The 24,048-nt window shown below is 44.3% G+C and overlaps 1 protein-coding gene across 1 annotated transcript in view; it reads left to right on the forward strand.

The window, feature by feature from the left end:
* Positions 1-24,048, forward strand: part of LOC135571499 (transmembrane protein 174-like) — a 34,571-nt gene that overhangs the window by 6,606 nt on the left and 3,917 nt on the right. Inside the window, 5 exon segments of the mRNA XM_065018085.1 lie at positions 5,867-5,947; positions 5,949-6,102; positions 6,856-7,072; positions 22,814-22,905; positions 22,908-22,936. Of these exon segments, the coding sequence (XP_064874157.1) occupies positions 5,867-5,947; positions 5,949-6,102; positions 6,856-7,072; positions 22,814-22,905; positions 22,908-22,936 (573 nt within the window).

The following is a 24,048-nucleotide window of genomic DNA, read 5'->3' on the forward strand; positions in this document are numbered from 1 at the left end:
AGCTCAACCTCTGAATGTCAAAGAATTGAAATAATGATATCCCATACGCATCAGAATCCCGCCTTTAATGGATATTTTACAGCTTGTTTCTAGCATAAAGCATTGCAGACCAAAACACTGTTATAAATCACTTTATTGAATTGGATCCGTTTTATTTTAAGCTAGCAAGGGGTAGGCCTGTGCTTTTTGCCATTTTCTTCAATAAAAAGTAGGCCTATCACATACCCTCAATTTGAGTCTTGGTTTTAATGTAACAGTCCTTCCCTGACATGGAGGTAGTCTATATAAAGAGTGCATGGTGGGTGGAGGAATTGCACAGCCTTTGGTGAATCAGCACATAGAAACGTTTTGGATGAGCAAGTGCAGAGCAGGCCGGGTCTCAGGGTTGGAATATCCATTGCAGTGTGTAATGTAGGCTAGTTAAATTTACACCATCCCAGCAGCTATCTTAGAAATATAACTTTGCTCTATGCTTCTCCGAGCATGCACTTCATAGCCTATAGGCTATGGATCATTTGATTGAGACCACACTAAATAGCTTATAGGCACACTTAATATTGCGCACCCAGCAGAGAATTAGAGATGAGGGGATGCATCGGCACACATCGATATATATCCTAATAATCAACTCATTCTAAAACTCTAAGAAATATAGAAATGTTCTCAATTACAAATAACATGACCCTCCCCTGGACTAGATAAACAAAATACTAACCCCTCCCCTTGACTGAAATTGGAACAACATGACCCTCGCCCATTTCCCGCCAGGTACCCATTATGTAAATGTCAATCCATCCCTAAAGACAGGCTAAACTCTGTCCTCTCTAAAGGCAGGCTAAACTCTGTCCTGTCTAAAAGCAGGCTAAACTCTGTCCTCTCTAAAGGCAGGCTAAACTCTGTCCTGTCTAAAGGCAGGCTAAACTCTGTCCTCTCTAAAGGCAGGCTAAACTCTGTCCTCTCTAAAGGCAGGCTAAACTCTGTCCTCTCTAATGGCAGGCTAAACTCTGTCCTCTCTAAAGGCAGGCTAAACTCTGTCCTGTCTAAAAGCAGGCTAAACTCTGTCCTCTCTAAAGGCAGGCTAAACTCTGTCCTCTCTAAAGGCAGGCTAAACTCTGTCCTCTCTAAAGGCAGGCTAAACTCTGTCCTCTCTAAAGGCAGGCTAAACTCTGTCCTCTCTAAAGGCAGGCTAAACTCTGTCCCCTCTAAAGACAGGCTAAACTCTGTCCTTTCTAAAGGCAGGCTAAACTCTGTCCTCTCTAAAGGCAGGCTAAACTCCCCCTGATCAGCTCTAGAGAGAGAATGAGTGAGTGGACCTTCCATGCCTGGTTAACAGAGGCACGTCACAGATGATTTGTCATGGTGAGTCTGTGTGCGTGTGTGTGAGCGTGTGTGTGCGCGCGTGTGTGCATATGTGTGTGTGTGTCGGGGAAGGGGTGGTTTGACTGAGAAACAATCACATCTTAAGTCTCATAGTGCTTGTGGGTCTCCTCCCCATGGGTCAGCTCTAGGCTCTCTGCACTCCTTTGTACGCCCTAGCACCCTCTGACCTCACAGGCAAACAGCACAGCAACGACTGGCCTGTTCCTCTAGTCTAGCCCCTCCTTGGGTGCTTACAGGGGTCTGAAGGGAGACTTTAATGTAAAAATAAAACAATGACTGACTCAGTCATTAGAATTGTGGGTTGGGAATATTCAAGGTATTATACTGTACATTAGGTATTATAGTAGGGAGGTGTTTAGTGGGTGCGGTTAATATAGGAAGTGGATGGTAAAAGCAGGGTGTGTTGGTGAATCAGAACAGTGCTCCATGGTCAGACACCACTCCCCCTCTGTCCATTTGTCAGTCTAGCCTAGCGTGCAGATAAATACTGTGTGCTGCTGAACATGAAAAAGAAGGACAGGGATATAGGAGAGAGAGGGGGGGGGGTATAGTGGAGATAGAGAGTCATAAACCTCCAGAATATTTTTCTCTATTTAATTAAAGATTATAATACTAGTCTAGTATGCCTTTACTCTATTATTATGAGTTATAAATGTGTATATATATTTTTTTTTTCACAGATGGTGCAGATTTAGGGAAAGTGGGAAGTGAAGCAAGAACACAGTGAATCGATTTGAACTCACTGGCTCCAGAGAAGAGAGGAAATGTTCTGATTATAAATATTTGGACTTTTTCTTAATTGAAAGAATGTGCAGAACTCCAATTCTGAGGGGTTCTTTTAAACACTGTGTTCATCTGGATGGTTTCTATAGTCATCTGCCCCTGCATTCATTAGTGTCTGCAGTTGTAAAAACCCAACCACATTCAATTTACTGCAGGGCAGAATACACACACTGACACTCGCAAACACACACACACACACACACACACACACACACACACACACACACACACACACACACACACACACACACACACACACACAGACATGAATGATAACACACACAGAGAGATGATCCACCGTCCTTGACTGTTGACAATGTTGAGTGGTTTAGAGTTGGTGTTTTTTCTATAAGGTCCTTTTGTTTTGTTGGGCCATAAGTCACGCCTGGCCTGTGTGAGAGATGATGAGGCTGCTCTTCGCGCTTCGATCAGTCGCCTGGCCAGTTACACACTGTCTGAGCCTAATGCGCTTTTACGATCCCCGGGGAGGGGAGCAGACTGCTCAGAAATTCAACTGAAAAACATGTTTGCATGTCAATGTGTTTGCATTGGGTATGAATAATCCAGGAGGATAGGGGTTTTTACCACGGTGCAGAGACAAGACTGACTGATCTGCAGATGCAGACGTACTGCTCTCTCTGCTGGAGCCTATGGAGAAAGAGACACTCTGGTTTAGTAGTCTGATCAAATCAAATCATTTGTAATTTTTTCACTTGCGCCGAATACAACGGGTATAGACTTAAAAATGAAATGCTTGCTTACAAGCCCTTCCCAGTGATGCAGAGTTAAAAATAATAATACAAATAAAAATAGTAGCACAAGGAATAAAATCCATATGAATGGAGTTATATATTCCAGTACCAGATCAATGTGCAGAAGTAGGAGGTGCTTGAGGTAGATACACTACATGACCAAAAGTATGTGGACACCTGCTTGTCGAAAATGTAATTCCACAATCATGGAGTTGGTCCCCTCTTTGCTGTTATAACAGCCTCCACCCTTCTAGGGAGGTTTTCCACTAGATGTTGGAACATTTCTGCGGGGACAGGAAAGGGTCTTCCCGAAACTGTTGCCACAAAGCAAGAAGCACAGAATTGTCTAGAATGGCATTGTATGCTGTAGCATTAATATTTCCCTTCACTGGAACTAAAGGGCCCGAACCATGAAAAACAGCCCCAGACTATTATTCCTCCTCCGCCAAACTACAGTTGGCGCATTGGGGCAGGTAGCGTTCTCCTGGCATTCGCCAAACCCAGATCATCCGTCAGACTGCCTGATGGTGAAAGGGTTTCCACTGCTCCAGAGTCCAATGGCGGCGAGCTTTACATCACTTCAGCACTCGGCGGTCCCATTCGGTGAGCTTGTGTGACTAACACTTCGTGGCTGAGCCATTGTTGTTCCTAGACATTTCCACTTCAACATAACAGCACTTACAGTTGACCGGGGCAGCTCTAGCAGGGCTGAAATTTGACGAACTGACTTGTTAGAAAGGTGGCATCCTATGACGGTCACTGAGTCACTGAGCTTTTCAGTAAGGCCATTCTACTGCCAATGTTTATCAATGGAGATTGCATGGCTGTGTTCTCGATTTTATATACCTGTTAGCAACGGGTGTTGCTTAAATAGCCCAATCCACTAATTTGAATGTCTGTCCACATACTTTTGTATATATATTGTATGTACATTAAGGCAGGGTGAAGTGACCAGGCATCAGGTTAGATAGAGTCAAATAAAGAAGAGAGTAGCAGCAGCAGCAGATGGTGAGTGTAAAAGTGTGTGTGTATGTGTGTTTGTGTTTGTGTTGTGTCGGTATGCGCATGTTTGTGTATGTGTGTTTGTGTTGTGTCGGTATGCGCATGTTTGTGTATGTGTGTTTGTGTTGTGTCGGTATGCGCATGTTTGTGTATGTGTGTTTGTGTTGTGTCTGTATGCGCATGTTTGTGTATGTGTGTTTGTGTTGTGTCGGTATGCGCATGTTTGTGTATGTGTGTTTGTGTTGTGTCTGTATGCGCATGTTTGTGTATGTGTGTTTGTGTATGTTTGTGTATGTGTGTTTGTGTTGTGTCAGTATGTGCATGTTTGTGTATGTGTGTTTGTGTTGTGTCGGTATGCGCATGTTTGTGTATGTGTGTTTGTGTTGTGTCAGTATGTGCATGTTTGTGTATGTGTTTTTGTGTTGTGTCAGTATGTGCATGTTTGTGTATGTGTGTTTGTGTTGTGTCAGTATGTGCATGTTTGTGTATGTGTGTTTGTGTTGTGTCGGTATGCGCATGTTTGTGTATGTGTGTTTATGTTGTGTCGGTATGCGCGTGTGTATGTGTGTTTGTGTTGTCGGTATGATGCAGTAGCAAGGCCTTGGTTATTTAGTATGGCTTTGCTAGAGTATGACTTGGGTATGGGTTTGGTATCTTTTTCATCCCTAGATTTTTGTTAATGAAACAGTACATTCAATAAATTAACTTCCCTTTTTACAAACATGAAAATCACAATAAGTCATTTCCATTCATGTAACACAGTAGAGTGATCTCTTTGTACTTTTCCGTCACACTTTTCACTGTGTGATTCCATTTCTCACAGTTCCAGAACAGAGCCGTCATCTTGCCTTGGTGAGCCGCCTCTCCTCTGGCACCTTGGGTTAAGTGGTTAGGAAGCTGTCTGTTAAGAGTTAGGAGCTGTAGGGCTGTAGCAGGCAGGCTGCGTGTTTAATGCTGGTTTTTACCCAGCTCTCAGCTCGTTACCCATTTCCCGGTGACACGTATTGCGTGATGCCTGTGTTTTTAAAGCCCCTCCACTTCACATGCTACACTGATTGTTCAACTATTGCAGTATGGGGCTGACAGTGATAAGTTATGTATAACAGTGCGGTTCCAGACACGACCGTGTGAAATTATACTTGACAAGGTGGATTGTGGCTTGCGTTCCATGGTCTGTGCGTGCAGGAGGATACCTCCCTCTCTCCTTCTCCTACCTCCTTCTCTCCTTCTCTCCCTCTCCTCCTTCTTCTCCCTCCCTCTGTCCTTCTCTCCCTCCCTCCCTATCTCCTTCTCTCCCTCCCTCTATCTTAAACCTTGAACACTCCTGTGTGGTCAAACGCAACACTCCTCTCTCGAAATCTCCGTGCCTTGTCGTTCTCTCTTGAGTATTGAGATGTGGCTAACAACCGACTCAAATATTCATTCCAAACCCGTCGATTGGGTTTGCTTTTATCTCTGTCAATGAAATATGAGTTGTAGTCCAATTAGAATGGTTGAACTAACACAGCAACTTCCATAACAAGCACAGCGGGAGCTACGTGAGGTCATGAACTTAAAGAAGCCAAGTTGTGATCGTGCTTCCTGAACCTCCAATATAGCCTACTGAGTCTGCAGGTTGTTATTATTGTTTGACCTCGTGTAATAACTCTTGATGGGTTAGGATGACTTAATTAATCATTCAGATCACTGAAGCTGTCCAAATAGGCTGGCAATATATGAAAATGTTGAGTCATGAATGGTCAGGAGATAACACTTCTGTCTGCTCTGTACTGTACAGGTCCAAACTCACATGGTTTTGAGGGGTTAAACTTGTGAACAGACACACAAACCAACAATCATGCGAGAAAACATACACTTGAGAAACAAAATCCAAGAGTGTATATTAACCAACAACAGAACCTGTGGTGGAGACATGGTGGTAACTGGCACTAACGTTACGACCATCTCAGAATGTGGTACCTATCCCTCTCAGACCCATCCCTCCTCTGAGCCAGCCAGACAGCCACATGTCGGTCTCTTATGGGGATAAGGTCCGGGGCTACCCTAATGTTCTCGGGGATATTCCTGGGTCTGGTGGGCATGACTTTCACAGACATGGGCTGGCTCAAGTATGGTGTCAGCTGCAGTTTCAAGTGGACCCAGCTGCTCAGCCCCATTCTGCTCTCTGTAGGAGGCACCTTCATCCTAATCATCATCATCTGTCGTTCTCAACTAACATCAAGGCGGTGGCCCGTTCTTGTAGGTTCATGCTCTACAACATCCGCAGAGTACGACCCTGCCTCACACAGGAAGCAGCGCAGGTCCTAATCCAGGCACTTGTCATCTCCCGTCTGGATTACTGCAACTCGCTGTTGGCTGGGCTCCCTGCCTGTGCCATTAAACCCCTACAACTCATCCAGAACGCCGCAGCCCGTCTGGTGTTCAACCTTCCCAAGTTCTCTCACGTCACCCCGCTCCTCCGCTCTCTCCACTGGCTTCCAGTTGAAGCTCGCATCCGCTACAAGACCATGGTGCTTGCCTACGGAGCTGTGAGGGGAACGGCACCTCAGTACCTCCAGGCTCTGATCAGGCCCTACACCCAAACAAGGGCACTGCGTTCATCCACCTCTGGCCTGCTCGCCTCCCTACCACTGAGGAAGTACAGTTCCCGCGCAGCCCAGTCAAAACTGTTCGCTGCTCTGGCCCCCCAATGGTGGAACAAACTCCCTCACGACGCCAGGACAGCGGAGTCAATCACCACCTTCCGGAGACACCTGAAACCCCACCTCTTCCAGGAATACCTAGGATAGGATAAAGTAATCCTTCTCACCCCCCTTGAAAGATTTAGATGCACTATTGTAAAGTGGCTGTTCCACTGGATGTCTTAAGGTGAACGCACCAATTTGTAAGTCGCTCTGGATAAGAGCGTCTGCTAAATGACTTAAATGTCATGTAAATGTAATCAGCATCTGTAAGTTCAGGATGCTCTCCTGCCGGGCATGTAAGCAGAGCGATTATGACAAAGACCTGTCTGAGTCGCTGGAGATCCCAGGGTCTGGCCAATCATTTGTGTTCAACTGGATCAATCAGCCAATCATGTTCCACGGAGCTACGGTGGGGCAGTATATCCCGGCTCCGTACGGATCAGTGACACAGGAAGTGAATCTAGCCAATGGGTTACAGCCAATGGGGTTTCCAGAAACTTGCCACCTCAATACTGCAGACAACACCACATACATAGCAGGTAGGCAGATATGAATGAAAGTACAGGCCAGGGTAGGCCTGTTTCAAAGTGTATTTGTTTTCTTTTCCAACCTGCACTCAGGGGTAGACGTAACGTAGTAAACTGAAATTCGGGACACTCAAATGAATACGATAGGTTGCGTTTGGTATGGCATGTAAATCATTTGTGGATATCTAGCATCCATTTGGTATGATGATGCGTTACGAAATACAATTTGTAAAATATGTTATGAATTGCAATTTATAAAATATGTTATGAATTTGCAATATGTATGGTATATTTCGAATACCTGTTTTTGTGGCTAACGTCAGCTAAGTGGCTAACGCTAGCTAGGCTAGGGATTAAGGTTAGGCTTAAGGTTAGTGTTAGGTTAGGATTTGGAGTTAGGTTAAAGGGTTAAGGTTAAGTTGAGTCTTTTCAAGACTTTGAGTGCTTGATTGGGCCTGTCTAGAGTGCCAGATGGGCAGGGTTTGTTGGCACGAATGGGACAATTCCATTGGTTCCATCGCACCAATCAAGCGTCAGTGTTTGGAATATTTGTCTGTGTGACTCTTTAACCTGCAAGACTGAATAAGGCACTCAGGTCGATGATACTGCATAGATAACAAGTTCATGTTTGTTGGGAGTCCTAGAGAACAGAACCATTTGGAATAGTTCACAGCCTGTTGACAGTGGAATATACTGTGGAATACTGGTTTGGTTGTCAAGCTTGAACCAATTGACTCTCACCTGTTCTCTCCTTACTATACTGTCCTTTGAGGATAGGGTCCTATTGTATTGAACTACAGTCAATAGAGGAAGATCACATGGATCCCATTATTCTAAAGTGAGTGTGTTATATGCCAATATATATCTATACTGAACAAAAATATAAACAACATTTAATGTTGGTCCCATGTTTCATGAGCTGAAATAAAAGATCCCAGAAATGTTCCATACACACAAAAAGCGTATTTCTCCTGAATTTTGTACACACATTTTTTTACATCCATGTTAGTGAGCATTTCTCCATTGCCAAGTTAATCCATCCATCTGACAGGTGTGGCATATTAAGCAGATAAGCAGATTGGAGTGGGTCTAGGGTGTCTGGTAGGGTGGAGGTGATATGGTCCTTGACTAGTCTCTCAAAACACTTCATGATGACGGAAGTGAGTGGAGGTTGTCATTTAGCTCATTTCTATTTTTATTTTTTTATTTCACCTTTATTTAACCAGGTAGGCGAGTTGAGAACAAGTTCTCACTTGCAACTGCGACCTGGCCAAGATAAAGCAAAGCAGTTTGACACATACAACAACACAGAGTTACACATGAAATAAACAAAACATAGTCAATAATACAGCAGAACAAAATAAAACAAAAGTCTATATACAGTGAGTGCAAATGAGGTAAGATAAGGGAGTTAAGGCAATAAATAGGCCATGGTGGTGAAGTAATTACAATATAGCAATTAAACACTGGAATGGTAGATGTGCAGAAGATGAATGTGCAAGTAGAGATACTGGGGTGCAAAGGAGCAAGATAAATAAATAAATACTCTATGGGGATGAGGTAGGTAGATAGATGGGCTGTTTACAGATGGGCTATGTACAGGTGCAGTGATCTGTGAGCTGCTCTGACAGCTGGTGCTTAAAGCTAGTGAGGGAGATATGAGTCTCCAGCTTCAGAGATTTTTGCAGTTCATTCCAGTCATTGGCAGCAGAGAACTGGAAGGAAAGACGACCAAAGGAGGAATTGGCTTTGGGGGTGACCAGTGAGATATACCTGCTGGAGCACGTGCTGCTATGGTGACCAGTGAGCTGAGATAAGGCGGGGCTTTACCTAGCAGAGACTTGTAGATAACCTGTAGCCAGTAGGATTGGCGATGAGTATGAAGCGAGGGCCAACCAACGAGAGCGTACAGGTCGCAATGGTGGGTAGTGTATGGGGCTTTGGTGACAAAACAGATGGCACTGTGATAGATTGCATCCAGTTTGTTGAGTAAAGTGTTGGAGGCTATTTTATAGATAACATCATCAAAGTCGAGGATTGGTAGGATGGTCAGTTTCACGAGGGTATTTTTTTATATTTTATTTAACTAGGCAAGTCAGTTAAGAACAAATTCTTATTTTCAATGACGGCCTAGGAACAGTGGGTTAACTGCCTGTTCAGGGGCAGAACGACAGATTTTGTACCTTGTCAGCTCGGGGGTTTGAACTTGCAACCTTCCGGTTACTAGTCCAACGCTCTAACCACTAGGCTACTCTGCTGTTTGGCAGCATGATTGAATGATGCTTTGTTGCGATATAGGAAGCCAATTCTAGATTTAATTTTGGATTGGAGATGCTTAATGTGAGTCTGGAAGGAGAGTTTACAGTCTAACCAGACACCTTGGTATTTGTAGATGTCCACGTATTCTAAGTCAGAGCCGTCCAGAGTAGTGATGCTGGACGGGTTAGCAGGTGCGGGCAGGGATCGGTTGAATAGCATGCATTTAGTTTTCCCTGCGTTTAAGAGCAGTTGGAGGCCACAGAAAGAGTGTTGTATGGCATTGAAGCTCGTCTGGAGGTTAGTTAACACAGTCTCCAAAGAGGGGCCAGAAGTATACAGAATGGTGTCGTCTGCGTAGAGGTGTACCAGAGAATCACCAGCAGCAAGAGCAACATCATTGATGTATACAGAGAGTCGGCCCGAGGATTGAACCCTGTGGCACCCCCATAGAGACTGCCAGAGGTCCGGACAACAGGCCCTCCGATTCTCTGAACTCTATCAGAGAAGTGGTTGGTAAACCAGGCGAGGCAATCATTTGAGAAACCAAGGCTGTCGAGTCTGCCAATAAGAATGTGGTGATTGACAGAGTCGAAAGCCTTGGCCAGGTCGATGAATACGGCTGCACAGTAATGTCTCTTATCGATGGCGGTTATGATGTCGTTTAGGACCTTGAGCGTGGCTGAGGTGAACCCATGACCAGCTCTGAAACCAGATTGCATAGTGGAGAAGGTACGGTGGGATTCGAAATGGTCGGTAATCTGTTTGTTAACTTGGCTTTCGAAGACCTTCGAAAGACAGGGTAGGATAGATATAGGTCTGTAGCAGTTTGGGTCTAGAGTGTCTCCCCCTTTGAAAAGGGGGATGACCGCGGCAGCTTTCCAATCTTTGGGAATCTCAGACGATACAAAAGAGAGATTGAACAGGCTAGTAATAGGGGTTGCAACAATTTCGGCAGATCATTTTAGAAAGAGAGGATCCAGATTGTCTAGCCCGGCTGATTTGTAGGGGTCCAGATTATGCAGCTCTTTCAGAACATCAGATATCTGGATTTGGGTAAAGGAGAAATGGTGGGGGCTTTGGCGGGTTGCTGTGGAGGGTGCCGGGCAGTTGACCGGGGTAGGGGTAGCCAGGTGGAAAGCATGGCCAGCTATAGAGAAATGCTTATTGAAATTCTCAATTATAGTTTATTTATCGGTGGTGACAGTGTTTCCTAGCCTCAGAGCAGTGGGTAGCTGGGAGGAGGTGCTCTTATTCTCCATGGGTTCTCTCTTATTCTCCAGTGTCCCAGAATGTTTTTGAGTTAGTACTACAGGATGCAAACTTCTGTTTGAAAAAGCTAGCCTTAGCTTTCCTAACTGCCTGTGTATATTTGTTCCTATCTTCCCTGAAAAGTTGCATATCACGGGGGCTATTCGATACTAATGCAGAACAGGATGTTTTTGTGCATTAGGCATTAGGGTTAGGTTTAAAATAGTTTGACTTTGTGGCTGTGCCAGCTAGTGACCACTCTGCAGAGCTGCCCTGACCTTAAATTAAGACCAAAAATCTTTTTTGTATGAATATTTCCGATATATGCCATTTTGATTTGTAGCTGGCCCATCTAGCGGAAATGGTTCAGTTCTGCCTCCAGCGCAACATTCATGACAATAAACGTCAACCTGCAACAAAAAAAGAAGGGCAGACAGGTCAAGGGCAGACAGGTCAAGGGCAGACAGGTCGGGAGTGAACCAAGGACTATATCTATTCCTAGTTCTAAATGTTTTAAATGGGGCATGCCTTACCTTTCTTGGGAACAGGAACAATGGTGGCCCTCTTGAAGCATGTGGGAACAGCAGACTTGGATAAGGATTGTTTTGATATGTCCGTAAACACACCAGCCAGCTGGTCTGCGCATGCTCTGAGGACGCGGCCGGAGATGCCGTCTGGGCCTGCAGCCTTGCGAGGGTTAACACGTTTAAATGTTTTACTTATATTGGCTGCAGTGAAGGAGAGCCCGCAGGTTTTGGTAGCAGGCTGTATCAGTGGCACTGTATTGTCCTCAAAGCGAGCAAAGAAGTTGTTTCGTTTGTCTGGGAGCAAGACATCGTGGTCCGCGACGGGGCTGGTTTTTCTTTTGTAGTCCATGATTGTCTGTAGACCCTGCCACATACGTCTCGTGTCTGAGCCGTTGAATTGTGACTCTACTTTGTCTCTATACTGACGCTTAGCTTGTTTGATTGCCTTGCGGAGGGAATAGCTACACTGTTTGTATTCGGCCATGTTTCCGGTCACAATTGCCCTGATTAAAAGCAGTGGTTCGAGCTTTTAGTTTTGAGCGAATGCTGCCATCAATCCACGGTTTCTGGTTGGGGAATGTTTTAATAGACGCTGTGGGTACAACATCACCGATGCACTTGCTAATAAACTCCCTCACTGAATCAGCGTATTCATCAATATTGTTATTCGTCGCGATGCGGAACATATCCCAGTCCACGTGATCGAAGCAATCTTGAAGCGTGGAATACGATTGGTTGGACCAGCGTTGAACAGACCTGAGCACGGGTGCTTCCTGTTTAAGTTTCTGTCTATAGGCCGGGAGCAGAAAAATGGAGTCGTGTAGACTGTTTGAGGCTGTGTATCTTCTGATGGTATATGTCTTTGATGGCATATTAAATCAGGGGCACAACTTTGGTTTTAGAAGTGGAGGGGACTTTTTTTTTCTCCAGTCGGATAAACACTCCAAACAGCCTACCCCACCACCCGGAAGCGTCCGCATGGTCCTAAAGCACACCGTTGACTCGTTTTGTATCACATTCCAATGTAAATGTGGGGGGGACATGTCCCCCGTCCCCAGTGGAAGTTGCACCCCTGTATGAAATTCCCGCAGCCAACAGTGGGACAAAATCTAGTTGGAACTGATAATATAATTATTTAATAAAACTCAATAAAAAAACACAGTTTAGTATTTATTTTCATGAATCTTGCCATGGAAGCAGCTCTGCAGAGTGGTCACTAGCTGGCACAGCCACAAAGTCAAACTATTTTAAACCTAACCCTAATGCCTAACCCTGACCTTAAATTAAGACCAAAAATCTTTTTTTGTATGAATATTTCCGATATATGCCATTTTGATTTGTAGCTGGCCCATCTAGCGGAAATTGTTCAGTTCTGCCTCCAGCGCAACATTCATGACAATAAACGTCAACCTGCAACAAAAAAAGAAGACCCTGGGATTCAATAAAATTCACAAATACACACATTTTCCAAGCGCTTTATATTTCGCCCAGGTCCCAGCTCTCCCTCCTTAGAGTAGTATAGGTAACTGATCCCATCCAGTAGCTTTTTGAAAGTGGTCTGGCGCCCGGTGGCTGTTTATTTTACTCGAGGGCCTGAGTGGAACACAAACTCCACGTTGTTGGCTATGTTCCTCTAGTCTAGGATCTGTAACCTTCTCTTTAGAGGGATAACTAATTTGAACGTGCCCACTGTCAGACGCGAGCGTTTGTCTCGAGCCCTGAGCCTTGAGCCTTGAGCCTCGGGTGAGTCAGTGCCCTCATATGAGATCAGGGCGTAGCCGGTTAAATGCAAGTGTTGCTTAACCACATGGGGGCGGAAAACACTGAGGGAATCAATATAGCCTCTGTCTGTCTGTCTGTCTGTCTGTCTGTCTGTCTGTCTGTCTGTCTGTCTGTCTGTCTGTCTGTCTGTCTGTCTGTCTGTCTGCCTGCCTGCCTGCCTGCCTGTCTGCCTGCCTGCCTCTAGGTCAGGTCAGACAAGTCTGGTATCAGACGGCAGGGCAACTCTGACTACTGGCTGGCTGGTGGAAATACTGCTGTTGCTACTACTACTACTACAAATAATAATACATTTAACATTTAGTTACATTAAACTTTTAGCCTTCTGAAGAAATATCAAGTCAAACAATTAGAAAAATGCACCCAAAATATCAGCTAAATAAAATACAAGCATTGTTTCCATAGAAATAAATATAGTCCTCATCTGAGACCTCAATGATAGATTTCACCAACGTCAGCTGTTCATCTGTGCCTTTATGATATTTTTGTTTGTAGGCTACCACATGTTAATTGCACCCCTGTTACATCTGAATAACAAATACATTTAGGCTGAAAGTTCAATTATGTCCAGTATGTTCAGTTAATCATATTGTTAATAATTTAAATGAGAAATAAAGATCATGCCACTGAGCTGTTTTGGAACATTGCCCAAATAAGTAATTACTCTAATTCTCATCAACACATTTCGACGAGTACATTTTACGTACCAACATGTGTTTCATACAAAATAGCCCGCTACGCTCACGTTGAATAATATTAGGCAACTCCAGCCATAGCGTGCCCCATTAAAACTTTAACACGAAAATAAATAAAAATCATGAATAATAAAAATCCTGAAAAAGATTATAGTTTGACAACTCAATCTCACTCTCTCAAAAAACATTTATCTTTTATTCCATTATGATGAATCGGCACTTTTCTCGTGCGTCCAAAGTTTGGAAACGTAGTTTATCTCATTTGAAGTGCAATTTATTACGAATGACTCAAAATTAAATGTGTCTCTCAGTGTAGACGTAAATGTGGTAATTACGTCCCTACTTTGATAAAAAAAAAAAAAAATACATATATGACTATAAATCTATGCGGTCGAACAATGTATTATTTTAAAGAAAGTTTTGGGGTTTAATATAAACTCTGTAAGTGTACTAGTCTATTGTCGTAAAAAAAATCACAAATTGTAGGCTTAATCCAAATATGGAAAGTGAGCAGCACCCATCATTAAATAAATCCATAATAGCCCCAACTGCCTTCTGCTGCCAATAGGAACCTTTCATTCTAACACGGGAAATGCCATGTTGGTTGCATGTAATGCCAGCTATGCCATAACAACAATGGCGCTCATGCAGTATACTGTATATGGGCCTATCCACAGCCTTCTATTTGGCTCAGGACCTATTTACTAATACGTTCCGAATAGGCTACTGGCAACTACACATCGCGTTAACCTGAAGACGATTTACCCCTAGCTGTTAATACGCACAGGTGTGGATCTGTGCGTGGAAACCTCATGTGGCCTATCTAATTAAAAGGAGTTTAATTCACACTCCAGGCTGTTATTTAAAGACCAGAGGATTGAGAAGACAGGTGAGTCAGGCTATACTAGTTTTGGCAAGCATGCACCCCTAATTCAGTTGGCTTTAGCTTTGTGTGTTATAATGACTGCACAAATAGCACTTTCTGACTGCGTTTGAACCTTAAAGCGTTGAACCACAAAATCCCCCAAATTGAGATAGCCCTATATGGTTCCCACAAAAATAAGAGTTGACAAGTGCAAATTCTTTATTTCGAAAACAGTTTAAAACTGTGTGCAAAGTGGTGATTTTTGTCTTTGTAGATGTATTAACCCCAGCTCAATGTGACTTCCATTAATTTTACTGCACAGTAAAATGCGGGTGGCCGACAAGGCTCATTATTTTACAGCTTTGTAGCATTTGCGCCGTTTATGAAAGCATTACGGAACACGTCAATCGTTTAAACAACTCTGAAATGAAAGAGGGCAAGAAAAGTGCACAGAACCGTTCACCACAAATCTCCTGAGGACTTCCGTATCGACAGGCGATGAATGAGAAGGTACACCCGGCCTTAATGGTTAGGTATGTTCTAAGGATATAGGGTGAGCTACATGGGGTACAAGTGACTAACTCAAAGCAGACAACTTTTAAATCATAAACATCTGATTGTAATATCCAAGACCTGCTCAATTGCAGTTGTGATATCACTTTCAACGGGAATATAAGTAGGCCTGCCGTAGCTGGTAAACTGCTCCTATCAGCTATTACCGCCACCATTGATAATAATATGATTCTTATTATTAATAATAATAATACTTTTATTTTATTATTAGATAATAGTTTCAGATGCAAGGAGTGACTTAAAAAAAAAAATGTAGGCACATTATCTTTCTTATTTTCTACAGATAGGTTTGTAATTTATTAAGTGTATTCCAAAAGTTTTAAATCAGTAAAGTATTTAACACATACATGAGTTAGCATGAGTTAAACTTATAACAACCCAGTCTGACTAATGTAGGCTTGACATGTCGCCTGAATACCTTAGGCCAGAGATTGGCATCTTCACTGAAGCACATGGACAGCATAACTGGTACATATAAATGGGAGTAAAGACCTATCTGAGTTACCGTAGGGCCCCATTTAAAAGTCACACAGTTATACTTTTATCCTAGGTGTATCTAAGGACATTAGATCCACCAAGTATAAAAGTGTGTGTGTGTGTGTGTGTGTGTGTGTGTGTGTGTGGATATATGCACAGGATTATTGTATGTTTGTGTGTGTGTATCTATACATTATGTATGTGCGAAATGTGTTTTCAATGTGTTTTTATGTACATGCACACAAGCACATACACACAGACACCATTTCATTAAAATCACATTGCAGAGGGCACAGAGTTGCCATCATGCCATTGTTAGTAATTACGTGTGTTTGATTTGTCACAGGCTAAGGCAGATCTGACATTTGACAGTTATATTTCAGTCTCTTGGTCCCTCTGGACTATTTTTAGCTGCTGAAAGTTCCTGACGCTATATCAAAGTTAACCACGACCACAGTCATAGTGGTGGGCTAGGGCCAGCTCTGTGTGTGAGGTGCTACGTAACTCAACGTAACTACAGGGCATGGGGACGGGGGACAAATGGATTCCATGTTTGCAGGAAAACACGCTGGAGGCACAGGAAAACTTTGTTGTTTATGAAGAACACGTGAAACCAATCAAATGTGAATTATCTTCCTGTTGTTCCAGCTTTTGTCGTTTGTAGTTTTCAGTCCGTTTGCCAGGAGTGTCGCCACCCAGCAAGCAGATCTGGGTCTGTGTATGGATGGAGAGAGTATTGTACACACATACCAGTAGACATGCACACAGACCTACGCACAAACAAAAACTCACACACGTAGGCACACACAAAGACACGTGCAAAACAAACACATAGGTTACACACACACACACAGCCACACACACACACACACACACACACACACACACACACACACACACACACACACACACACACACACACACACACACACACACACACACACACACACACACACACACACACCACACACACACACACACACACACACACACACACACACACACACACACACACACAGACACTCACACACACACACACACACACACACACACACACACACACACACACACACACAGACACTCACACACACACACACACAGACACTCACACACACACACACACACACACACACACACACACACACACACACACACACACACACACTTCCCAAACTGTTTGTACGAGGAGCATCCGACAGTAAAGCTCAAGGGGATCTGATAAATAGTCAGCCCACAGGAAATGATTTGCAGGCCTGCTCAGCATAATAAGCTATTTACATACGCTTTCTCATATGGTGCTGGGCTTACAGACCATACACACACACACACACACACACACACACACACACACACACACACACACACACACACACACACACACAGATGCCAAGACTGCTTGCGTAACATATCTCTCTCTCACACACAATACAGATACTCTCGGACCACATGTACACACTCAAACACATACAAACATGTACACACACATACAATCTAGACCACTTTATGGGTCCGGACCTGTTAGTGTACGGGTCGGATCTAGGTCTAGTTCTCCTTGGATCCATTCGGGTTCGTGTCTGATTGTTCTCCGGTCCGTTCAGGTCCGGGTCCAACTTTTTTGACCCGTGAAGACCTATAGTACAAACACACATTTACCTAATCATCACATCAGGCAGGTCTCCTGTGATACAAGTCAGTACTCGAAGTCCATCCATGTCTGAGGACATCAGGAGATGATGTGGAAACTGGCCACTAGTGGCAACAGTGAGCGCTGTAACCTTCAAGTAGGTTTTGGTTTTGCGTTGTGGACAGGGATGGTGGATGGGTGTAAGCATCTGCCTCTGATTCCAAAGGTTGCAAGCTGAAATCCAGCGATAGAAAGATCGATTTTTGTTTTAAGCCTATCCAAACCTTAACCCTTACCTTAAACATTCAGAGTTCATGCCTAAACTTAATCTTAAACACTATCAAATTTGACATTTGAGAAACATGGATGAATGTCTAATTCTAATGTGAGACTGTGAGAGCTGGTTGATGACAGGGAATTTCACATCACTTGAGGGCTAGCTGAAGTATGACAGTAGAATGGGACTGTTGAAGTATGACAGTAGAATGGGACTGTTGAGATGAATGTATGGTTATCCATGGCAAACCCATCAGCAGTAGTCAGATCATTTTGCTCTCCCATTCACTCAGGCAGTGAGCCCTGAGAAAACCATTGACTGGGAGAGAGGCAGGAGGCAGCAGTTCTCTCTGGAGCATATTACAGTGCTCCTCATCACATCTTTTACTGCCTGAGGATGAGGATTGGGCCAGACTCAACATGTGTCCCAAATGGCACCCTATTCCCTATTTAGTGCAATATGTTTTCCATAGGGTTCTGGTCAAAAGGAGTGCACTATAAGGTAATAGAGTGTCATTTGTCCCTAGCTCAGTCTCTATGAGCTGGAGGCTCACTCATCTCATCCACAGAGTAGAGACTGGTGTAGACTGATATGTTAATGAGAAGGCCTATATGTGTTCCATACTGTATATGGCGGTGTAGGAGTCCATGTCATTTGTTCCCATGTATAACATGTGATGTACTGTATGTCTATGGTTTGTGTATTCACTGTTTTCTTTGTTATTAGGAGTTTGTTATCAGGAGTTTCCACTTTTATTTGCATGTGATGTGTGGTAAATATATGTACATTATTATCTTGTTGTACCTATGTATTTTTGTGAGATTTTATTTGGCATTACTGTTTCATTAAGTGTATTACCCTTTTCTCTGGTTAGATCAATGCCAGATGCACTGTAGATGAAATGAAATGGAAAAGTAGCTACGTTTGATGAGATGTCTGTTCATGCAGTATGTTTTACATACTCTATGCCATATATGACAGATTTTCCCAGTGCAAGAATTACCCAAAATGATCATGTATCAAAAGTGCATACAATAGGCTGAACTCGCTTGATTGATCTGTGTGGCTGTAAGGCAAGGATCCCCACTGAAGGCCCGCGGGTGGTTTTATTTGGCCCCCCATGCTTTCTGAGATTGAAAAATATATATATATTATTTATTTATTATTGGAACTAAAAGACTATAAAAACACCAAGAAATCAGCTCCAAGTGATTTGAATGTAAGAAATGTGTGACCCAAGTATTCTCACACATATAAGGAGACGTGGTCGTATACAAAGGTAAGCAAGGTTTCAAAAACATTATATCTACAAATGATTTGTAATTATGTTATGGCCCCTCCACAATCCGCTCAAGAAAAAATAGCCCTGCGGCTGAATCTAGTTGATGATCCCTGCTGCAAGGCATAGAAGGGGCTAGTTGTAGGGTATTAGTGAGTTTCTCAATGGGGATGTAAATCTTCTGGCAGGACTTTGGTCTCATCAGAATATATCTGACTAAGAATTCAGATGATTAAAATCTCTCTCTCTCTCTCTCTCTCTCTCTCTCTCTCTCTCTCTCAAATCGTATTTATCACATGCTTTGTAAACAACAGGTGTAGACTAATAGTGAAATGCCTACTTGCGGGCTTTCTCAACAATGCAGAGAGAGAAGGAGAAATAATAGAAAAGTCAAATATAATAATAATTTTAAAAAATATATACAATGAGCAATGAAAACTTGGCTATATACACGGGGTACCAGTACAGAGTCAATGTGCAGGGGTACGAAGTGTTGTCGTGCCCTCTTCATGACTGTGTTGGTGTGTATGGACCGTGATAGATCCTTAGTGATGTGGACACCGAGGAACTTGAAGCTCTCGACCCGCTCCACTACAGCCCCGTTGATGTGAATGGGGGTGTGCTTGGCCCTCCATTTCTTGTGGTCCACGATCAGTTCCTTTGTCTTGCTGACGTTGACAGAGAGGTTTTTGACCTCCTCCCTATAGGCTGTCTCATCATAATCGGGGATCAGACCTACCACTGTTGTGTCGTCGGTAAACTTAATGGTGGTTTTGGAGTCGTGCGCGGCCATGCAGTCGTGTGTGAACAGGGAGTACAGGAGGGGACTAAGAATGCACCCCTGAGGGGCCCCCGTGTTGAGGGTCAGCGTGGTGGATGTGTTGTTGCCTACCCTCACCACCTGGGGGTGTCCTGTCAGGAAGTTCAGGATCCAGTTGCAGAGGGAGGTGTTCTGTTCCACGGTCCTTAGCTTAGTGAGGAGCTTGGAGGGGACTACGGTGTTGAACGCTGAACTGTAGTCATTGAACAGCATACTCATGTAGGTGTTCCTTTTGTCCAGGTGGCAAAGGTCTGTGTGGAGTGCAATAGAGATTGTTTCATTTGTGAATCTGTTTGGGCAGTATGTGAATTGGAGTTGGCCCAGAGTGTCTGGGATGATGGTGTTGATGTGAGCTATGACCAGCTTTTCAAAGCATTTCATGGCTACAAATGTAAGTGCTAAGGGCGATAGTCATTTAGACAGGTTACCTTGGCGTTCTTGTGTCCAAACACCAGTTTTGAAGCCCTCCCCTCCACCTCCCCACTGCTTCTCTCTGCTGAAATCTCTCCCCATCCCCTCCTCTACCTCCCCTCCTCTACCTCCCATTATCTACCTCCCCTCCTCTACCTCCCCTCCTCTATCTCCCCTCCTCTACCTCCCCTCCTCTACCTCCCATTATCTACCTCCCCTCCTCTACCTCCCCTCCTCTACCTCCCCTCCTCTACCTCCCATTATCTACCTCCCCTCCTCTACCCCCTCCTCTACCTCCCCTCCTCTACCCCCCCGACCTCCCCTCCTCTACCTCCACTCCTCTACCCCCTCCTCTACCTCCCCTCCTCTATCTCCCATTCTCTACCTCCCCTCCTCTACGTCCCATTCTCTACCTCCCCTCCTCTCCCTCCCATTCTCTACCTCCCCTCCTTTACCTCCCCTCCTCTACCTCCCATTCTCTACCTCCCCTCCTCTACCTCCCCTCCACCTCTCCACGGCTTCTCTCTGCTGAAATCTCTCCCCATCCCCTCCTATACTTCCCCTCCTCTACCTCCCATTCTCTACCTCCCCTCCTCTACCTCCCCTCCTCTACCTCCCATTCTCAACCTCCCCTCCTCTACCTCCCCTCCACCTCCCCACTGCTACTCTGTGCTGAAATCTCTCTACTTTGTACGACACTCTCCACCTCCCCTTCTCTACCTCCTCTCCACCTCTCCACGGCTTCTCTCTGCTGAAATCTCTCTACTTTGTACGACACTCTCCACCTCCCCTCCTCTACTTCCCCTCCTCCACCTCCCCTCCTCTTCCCCCTTCCTCTACCTCCTCTCCACCTCCCCACAGCTTCTCTCTGCTGAAATCTCTCTACTTTGTACGACACTCTCCACCTCCCCTCCTCTACTTCCCCTCCTCCACCTCCCCTCCTCTTCCCCCTTCCTCTACCTCCTCTCCACAGCTTCTCTCTGCTGAAATCTTTCTACTTTGTAAGACACTCTCCATCTCTTTTCTTTCTCACTTCCTTCCCTCTCTCTTTTTCTCTTGGGCTTCTCTTCTTTCATCCCTCCCTCCCTCACCCCCCTCTCTCCCTCCTCTCTCTCTCTCTCTCTCTCTCTCTCTCACACACACACACACACACACACACACACACACACACACACACACACACACACACACACACACACACACACACACACACACACAGCATGGTCCAAACAGCATGGTGTAAGACTGGTCTCAAACTCCCAACCATCAAATTATGACACTTTCATGAACTGCACTTTTAAGTCACATTCCAAATGAATTCAACTTAAAGCCAGACTGAATCAATGAGATGCGTGTGGAACACATAGAACATAAAACTTTTATAGCTGGTTGCGTGTGGATATCTTAGGCCACCTGCACACTAATCACTGATGGGATAATTGGGATGTAAGTTGAGGTGACATCCTAACACCTGTATGCCCTCTTAGACCTTAAAGAGTCACTCTTAGACCTTTAATCATGAACACTGCTTAGTCAAATCAATGGGCATAAGGCAATCAGTAACACTATCTTTAAAAAAAACTATGTACTCCAGAAACTGTTTTTAAAAGACCATTTAGAGATACTTTATTAGACTTGTGAAAACTGGAATAATCAGTTAACAAATCATGAAATCACTATTGGGATGTAGTGACAATTAGGTTTCACAGTAGTTTAAAAGCTTTGAGAGAGTCCTACTTATCTAGCCTTGCGACGTCCAACAGCATCAGTCATATGGCTAAGTCCCCATGCCGTTTCCTCCCCTCCCTGTAGGTAAATACAACAGTAAGTATTACTTTTCACGCTCACAGAAATTGGGATTGAGGAGAAAAGTAAACATGGGAGATTTTGGGAGCAGGCTTATTATGGAAAAGTAATCCTGTGTTTGCATTAATATTTTCCCTCTGGGAAAATTTCAGTCATTGTCAATTTGCTAGGGCATGCTGCCAATATTATGTCAATTTACCGTTATAGAGGTATTTATGACTTTATTGAATTAGAGCAGAATATCAGTGGTGGGTTGACGGAGGGGCGGAAAATCCGGAGTTATTTTTGTTTCAAATGTGTATCTGTTCACATATGGTCCTTGTTTTGGCCTATATACTGGAACTCTCAGCAATGACCCCTAACCTGCCTCCCCAGAGCGACATGATTTTGGCTGCCTCATTCTGAGTTCAGTTTGACCCACCGACCCCCAGGAGCTGAAGGGTCACCGCCAAGGAGCAGCAAATGAACCCGATGCGTCAACCCTGGCATGACACCATGTTCAGCAGCTCTCTATCATTCCATTTTTTCCAATTGCAGTGTTTGATGTCGAGCTGGTTTCCAGTCTACCGTTTTTGCGGATGGTTTCAAATCCCCACTCTCCTGCTAGTTTATGATGCGTATCCAACCTCCCCTCCTCAACCTCCCCTCCTCCACCTCCCCACTGCTTCTCTCTGCTGAAATCTCTCCCCTTTGTAAAAAGCTCTCCGTATAATTTCTTTCTCACTTCCTTACCTCTCTCTTTTTCTCTTGAGCTTCTCTTCTTCCCTCCCTCACCCTCACCCTCTCTCTCTTTCTCTCTCTCTTTCTCTCTACTCTTCCTTCGTGGTTAAAGACATTTCAGTTCAGCTGTCATGAATTATGTTCGCCTGCCCAGCTGTCCAAACAGGGGGGTGTCCTTTTCATTCCACCTCACATATTACCAAAAGAGAAGAAGGGAGAAGAAGGGGGATGGAGGGAGGAGGGGGGATGAAGGGAGGGAGAGGAGGGCTTCAACACTCGTGTTTGGACACAAGCAATTATCTCTAATTATTGTTTTTCTTTTCAGTTTCCCTGTCCCGATGGAGGTCCGACCAAACGAACATGCAATAATCCGCCCCAGTCGTCCAGGCTCAGCGGGCCCCAGAGCTGCAGCCCTCGGTCCCGGGACTCCATGGCCTTTCATCTCAATGTGAGTCTAGAGTTGATTCAAATGCGGCGCGATGGGTGAATTAACCCCCAAGACCCAGCTTTCAATGGGCTCAGCTAAGAGATTATACGTGTTGATGGCAGGCTTTTATATGCACTGGGCTTTCAAAAGAAACTTCAGCTGTTAATTCAAGGCACCACAGTCGTGACCCTCCACCTCCTCTACATCTTCCATTTCTTGTAACCTTCTACTAGCTTTGTGTTTTTCTAGACTCCATCTTTTTCTGTGCACTGTCAGAAGGAAAGTATTAGACGTGATGGATCTATGTTTGAGCTGAGAAGTTCCTTATGGGGCTCATATGGGCCATCCCAGTCCCAGAAGTTTCACTCCCAACTTTCACTGACTATTGAGTTATCCTAAAAATGTGAATGCTCCAAATTACCGTGAGAGGTTCTGACCTGTATTCAACCAGAGGTTATGTTCAGTCACATTACATTTAGTCATTTTGTAAAGTTAATTTGTTCCCTTCGTCAATGTGATGATGCTAGACAGGACTGAAGATATGTGTGGATGGTTTCATGTGTTGAACTACACACACACACACACACACACACACACACACACACACACACACACAGCTACACACATGCACACAGCTACACACTCACACACACACACAGCTACACACACACATGCACACGCACACACACAAACCACATGTTAAGTCTCTTTGGTACTTTCCATTAGTGGATGTCAGACAGTGAGAGAAAGTCATTGCTGATGAGTACAGGGATATTCATTGAGACTGGGTGAGAGATTGTAATTGATTTGAGGGACTTTTTCATCTTTGGTGGTCCCGGGCGGGGTCCCGGGCGGGGAAAACTGCCTCTAAAACATGGAGAGGAAAAAACCAAGCCGGCAGTTCAGTTCTCACAGACTTGTTCAAGATGTTGCATGGAAACGAAGAGATGTTTTGGCACAACAAAAAGCTGTGGTATCAAACGTCTCGTACGGCCCACAGTCAGTCGATATGAAAGAGAGGGATGAGAGGAGAAGAAAGGAGGAGAAAACAAATGAATAGTGGATGAATGAAATATAGAACCCTGAGACTCACTCTAGACACAGAATCCATCAGTGAATGAAATGAGGGATAA

This window comes from Oncorhynchus nerka, linkage group LG4 (genome assembly GCF_034236695.1).
Source record: "Oncorhynchus nerka isolate Pitt River linkage group LG4, Oner_Uvic_2.0, whole genome shotgun sequence".
NCBI lineage: Eukaryota > Metazoa > Chordata > Actinopteri > Salmoniformes > Salmonidae > Oncorhynchus > Oncorhynchus nerka.